General features: G+C 32.4%; 1 protein-coding gene across 1 annotated transcript in view; it reads right to left on the bottom strand.

Moving 5' to 3' along the window:
- LOC106472463 (methionine aminopeptidase 2-like) overlaps positions 1–5,877 on the bottom strand; it is a 25,189-nt gene that overhangs the window by 10,302 nt on the left and 9,010 nt on the right. The window contains exons 3-6 of the mRNA XM_013933118.2: positions 4,333–4,438; positions 3,602–3,657; positions 2,340–2,521; positions 1,861–1,955 (exon numbers count right to left, since the gene is read on the bottom strand). Coding sequence (XP_013788572.1) covers positions 1,861–1,955; positions 2,340–2,521; positions 3,602–3,657; positions 4,333–4,438 — 439 coding nt within the window. The remainder of the gene's footprint in view (positions 1–1,860; positions 1,956–2,339; positions 2,522–3,601; positions 3,658–4,332; positions 4,439–5,877) is intronic.

The raw sequence follows: 5,877 nt of genomic DNA, 5'->3' as shown, positions 1-5,877 counted from the left end.
TATACACTTCCCTGTAGACCAAAGGATTAAATTTTAAAAATTTTTGATTGTGGTTTAATTCTTGTTTGTATTACTTTTCATAGCAGGATCCCTACTTCATTATAAAATTCATAATTTTAATACTCTTGTTTATACAAAAAAGAGCACTTCCATATTCTCTTTAAAAACTTGAATTTAGTATGTAAAATGATTTAATTATATTTTTGAAGCCATTAAATCAGCACACCTACAGATCCACATCCTGACGATGTATTTATTAAATTTTACATCTAATTTCTCTGCACCACTAATCAAATTTATATTGTTTCAACACAGTAAACACTGCTCTTTCCCATTTTTTGCTTTCAGATGCTTTATCTGAAGTTGTATTTTCTTTTGTTAGAAGATGTCTTTCCAACAACTCAACAGAAAAACTCTGGCAGACAGGTAAATGAAGTAATTTAATGTAATCATTTACCACAAAACAGCAGCAACTACAAAGAAAATTTTGTTTGTATAATATGATTTTAAATAGAGATTTCAATGTCATTATTAATGTTCTTGTAAGTTCTATGGACTTTTTATAACCTTTTCCTTTACTTCTGTTGCCATTCACTAACTAAATAGGATTCTCTGTAACAAACGATGCAAGTCATCAAGTAATGTGAGAACCACAGCCAATATAATTCCATGGTGGTACAGCATGTATTACAGCTACATTCTCACATTGTTTGGTGTTCCATGGGTAGTGTGATGCTACCCAATATATTTATCGCTTTTGAGAAGGGTATGACAGCCCTTTCTGATGTAAAATTTTCGTACACTCATACTCTAAAAAATGTGTTCCAACCAAGGACTGAGAATTCCCAAGACAGGGATATCCCTTGTACTTCATGGCCTTGAAAAGTAAAGGAATACGGATCAACTTAGGGCACTAGACTATACATAAAGAAACCTGAAACAAATCATATCCTTGTCATGGTAAGCAAAGTATGGCATTTTGTAATAGGTGAGTATTCATGAGTGAGTAACATAAAGATCAGTGCCAAAAGTCATCTACATGCCCTAGGCAACATTATGTAACATAATCAACAAATCCTTGTCTGGAAAAGTGACAAGTCATATGTACACAAGTTGTTTTCCACAACATATCAGTTCAACAACAGTCACAAACCTAAAGCAGCTGCAGAATGAAATGGATATTCATGCTATTCCATATAAAGATATACTGGTCAAGATGCTAAATGCAGTATCTATGGATTTCTGTGTTATCAGAAAGTTGAAACAGGTGCTGGGAAACCATTGTTCTCATACAACAGATGGATTATGGAAAGCTGCAAGGAGAAGGGGTGTGCTTTAAACATAAGCCTTACAATAAATCATTTTGCAATGGATACTATGTTGCAGAGCTATTCTCAAGATGCATGGTTGTCAGATAGAACACGACCAGACATGGTGACATGGAATATAAGGATACGGTAAAACTCCAAAATCATTTTAATATAACATACTCAAACACAATAGTGTGTAAAGTAATGTGAAATTACCTTAGGTGTAACTTTTCTTCTTCAAATATTACCCTTTTTGTAATTCAGTTTTATTATACTGAAAAAGTTGTGATGCCTAGCCTAAGTTTGTTTCAAAAACATTGTATGTTGAAATTGGTACAAAGGTTTAAATGAATAACAACTATTACAATTATCAAAAAGACACACACTTATATATAACAAAAAACTGAGTCAATTCCAGAAGTTTTTCATGATGCAAATTGTATTTCTACACACTATGCATTCAACAAAGCATTTACTTTTGCTAATAAAAACCAAGATACCTTGTAGCCTAATCAGAGAAAATTTTTGATAATAGTATATATTTTGCTACCTTAATTCCAGTGTTAGTAGCATCCCTTACAGCTTCTAACAACTTGTCATATTTTGTGTTGTATGCCAAAGTGAAAGCACAGTCAATAATACGACCTGAAATATTCAAGAAAATCTTAGTATTATATCTATATACATTTGAGCAATTCAAAAATACCAAATAAAATAATAGTGGCTTTATTAAATACAAATATTATCTTTTTATAAAATGGGATTTTAAACCTTCAAAGACTCCTCATGGTAAAGGATAATTTTCTTAGCCTTTAAAAAAAAAAAAGTGCCAAAAATTACACACAGCTTTTCTGTAGGTTTGGTGCCAACTGGCAGGTTCTCCAATTATAAACAGAAACACAGACTTTTATCAAATAACTATTTTGATGAGTAGCATATGGATAAGAAATTTTTTAACACAGAAATGAAATGGTTCTTTCTCAATTACCTATTCACTAAATTTTACTATTTGTCAATACTAATAATTACCATTTATGTGTGTTCCAAAGTCAATTTTGCAAACATCATCTTCCTGAAGAACAGTTTCATCTCCAGCATTAGGAGTGTAGTGTGCAGCACAGTTATTTAGGGAACAGCCTGTTGGAAAGGCCAAACCAGCTTTTAGTCCATTCTCGCCAATAAGTTTTCTGGCTGTACTTTCCAGCTGTTCACTAAGTGATATTGTTAACCATAAATACTTTATCAAAATAAGTTTTAAAATTATTATTTCTAAGATTAAAGCAATCAAACATTATAAGATGTATATTTTAAAAAGTTGTTACATACCATCACTAAATTTCAGAAATAAACAAGAATTCTAGTAAGCAGGTGAATATGCCTTACATTTTTATTGAGTTCAATGTGTAATGAAAAACCTTTAATAGAGGATTTGAAAAAATCTATCGATCATAAGCCTGGGACAAGTAATAAAAATTTCTATACAAATTATTATTAACAACCGCTTGACATGGCAAGCAAAACTAGATCAAGGATTATGATATTTCACCATTAGTAATATAATATAAAGGTAATTACCCTATCTTAGTGAAACAATGTTTTATAATTTTATCTGTAAAATAATATGGATAAACTTGCATGTTACAAATGCTCTTAGAATTAGAACATATTTCCAAGACTATATAATTTTTAAGGCTATTAAAATCATACTCAAAATGTCAACATTATTTATTGCAGAAGTGCTGCTCAAATTTCTTTTCCCCTTTAGTATCATAATGTTTATCAGCTATAAAGTTACTAAGAAAACACAGATTATTCATATATATCTAGAGATGTTAAATAAATGTCAAATGCATGGGAGTTTTTTTATCATGAGGTTAGTGTCTTGTTTGAAAAGATATTTCCTGACACAAAGCACTTACAACCCATGGCTGGTTTCAAAGTAAAAATATCAAAACCTCGGAATGGTTGACCAGATATTAAACATATAGAGCATCTTTCAGATCATGTAGATGGGCTAATTTGAAAGATTAAACCAAACCCATTGCTTTCCATTCATCATTAAGTGGTGATGTCTTCTAAATAATATTGGAGATATATTGCACCAGAAACATACTGGAATTTAGTTGAGAGCATGCTTTGCACAATAATGGCAAGTATTTAAGACAAAGAGTTGTTCTACACTGCATCAAGTCTGTAAGAACTAGAATATCCACCACCCTTTATGAATACCACTCCATGTTTTGGCAGGGCAGTATATAAATTCTAATAAGAAAAACAAAAATAACAATTACCATATATCAATCATTTTCATCCCAGGTTTGATGATTTTCTGCATGTACTGTCTTGTCTAAGAAGCAGATAATTTACGTAAGACTAAACATTGAAAAAAAAATCAAAGTGATTATTTTTTAAACAACAGTTTGTATATGTAGCTGTAATAAACAAGTGATATAATTGCAAAATTAATTAAGACACTGAGATCCATAGTACTGGTAAATAAATATTAACGTATGATCAGAGCAATCTATGTACTTAGGGAAAAACTTAAAATCTACCTGGCAATGAATAAAGTTAATTAAATACAAGGTTCTTATGTTCTGTTTACATGGTACTAAAAAAATTACAAGTACACATATTATGTATGTGACTATCTAGTATAATTAAGTTTCACATTTTATTAATGGTTTGTATTTTTACAATTCCTTCATTTATTATTTTTACAATGACATTATATACACTCAAAGTCAATCTCTCCAAACATATAATAACTTTGACAATTACTTTTCTAATTTTGTTACTTTAAATATAAATACATTTCCATAAGAAAACACCTTACTTTTAAAAATTTGTTTGCACAGATAACTCTACAATCTGACATAATTTATATGAACACAGTCTATTCTGAAAAAAAAAAACAATTAAGAACATCTAAGTATAGAGACATTTTATGAAACAAGCTGTGTCCAAAAGATGTCAAAGGTACGAAGAAAACTTTATGCTTGTTTTTAGAAAATTATCACACCTGTCTATGAGCCTCAGCAGCTTGTCTTAACTCTTTATAAGCATCCTGCTGCATGTTTTCTATTTCTTTCTTCTCCTCATGTGTATATCTGTCTTTGGCACTTCGACTGGAAATTATACATCACGGGATAAATTAACCTCAAACACAATTGTTTCAGATATTTGTAAACTACATATGAAGAAATAAAATACTAATATACATGAAACTATATAAATATATTTCTGATAGATACTTACCTGTGCACAATAAAAAGCTATTACTCACACCAGTGTCATGATGATTTTTGCACATGTTACAAGCCTTGAATGAAGCTCCTATCTCTATACATATTAACGTGTGCTGCACCGCCTATGAAGTAATCATCACAAGACTATAGCTCTCCACCAATAGGAAGGTGACACATCCTCCATGCATAGCAATCTCCATAGCCATTAGAATTTGAACAAAGGCTCATTCTTGACAAGGTAAAATAGAGGGTGTGCAGAGAGAGGTAGGTATCTATTTGAAATACATTTTCAGGTAAGGAAAATGTTAACTTCAAAAACATTTACTTACCCCCTAAGTACAACAAAGAAATATAATTCCACATTAAAAATGGAGGGACTGGAGCAGATAAGGAACTTACAAAGATGAGTTTTTTCTAGAAAAAGAGCATCACAAAAGAAAAACCCACTGGGAGGGGGTGGCTAGTGGGACACCAATCAGTGGGAGACCACATCCACATTAAGCAGGGAATACTCTGCATAACAGAAGTGGTAGAGCAAAAGATATTGTCAAAGGAATCTTTTATGAGGTGCTAAATTGTTGCATAGGTGGGCAGAATGTAAGATTGCTTGACCAGCCACTATATTACAGGTAGTAAGCTGAGCATGATTGTGTAGTGTGGCTATAGCAATAAGTAATGTTGTTAGATATTGGAGAAACACTCAGGTGAGATACCAGAATAATCACGTACAGATAAATTACATCTCAGACCTGCTTCTCGAAGAGAACACAAAACCCAACCAGGAATGGCTTGGTTTATAATGCAGAGAAGTGGCCTTTGCTACACTTTCAGGTAACACCCCCAACTGTACTTCTCAATCAAGGGTATGTTCACTTGGTCTCATATTTGAAGGATTACACAAATCCAATGGAGAACTATCCATATTGGCTTCTCCAGTGGCACAGAACTAGAGATGAGTGTGAGCGAAGTAAGTATTATTGCAAACACATTTTCAATTTATGAAAACGTTAACTTCCAAAACATACCTCCACTCACACTAGTTAGATTCCTACATTGAGAAGGTGGAGGGGCAGTGAGGGCATTATCCATACAGAAAGTGCCTGGAGGAACCGCACAACATCCAGAACAGGTATGCTCTTCACCCAGAACTTAATTCATGTTCTGTGGGTGGAATTTATAATCACTACTGGCCAGGCCCCAACCAGAAAGCTGAAATTCCACTGCTCGGGGGCTGGAATTATAGGGCCATGGTTCCGACATCTTTCGTTGATGGCTAGGACAATTGGACCACAATATATATATATATATATATATATATA

This window comes from Limulus polyphemus, unplaced genomic scaffold (assembly GCF_000517525.1).
Source record: "Limulus polyphemus unplaced genomic scaffold, Limulus_polyphemus-2.1.2 Scaffold120, whole genome shotgun sequence".
NCBI classification, from domain to species: domain Eukaryota; kingdom Metazoa; phylum Arthropoda; class Merostomata; order Xiphosura; family Limulidae; genus Limulus; species Limulus polyphemus.
Note: the sequence above shows the minus strand (reverse complement) of the source record. Positions and strands in the feature narration are given on the sequence as shown.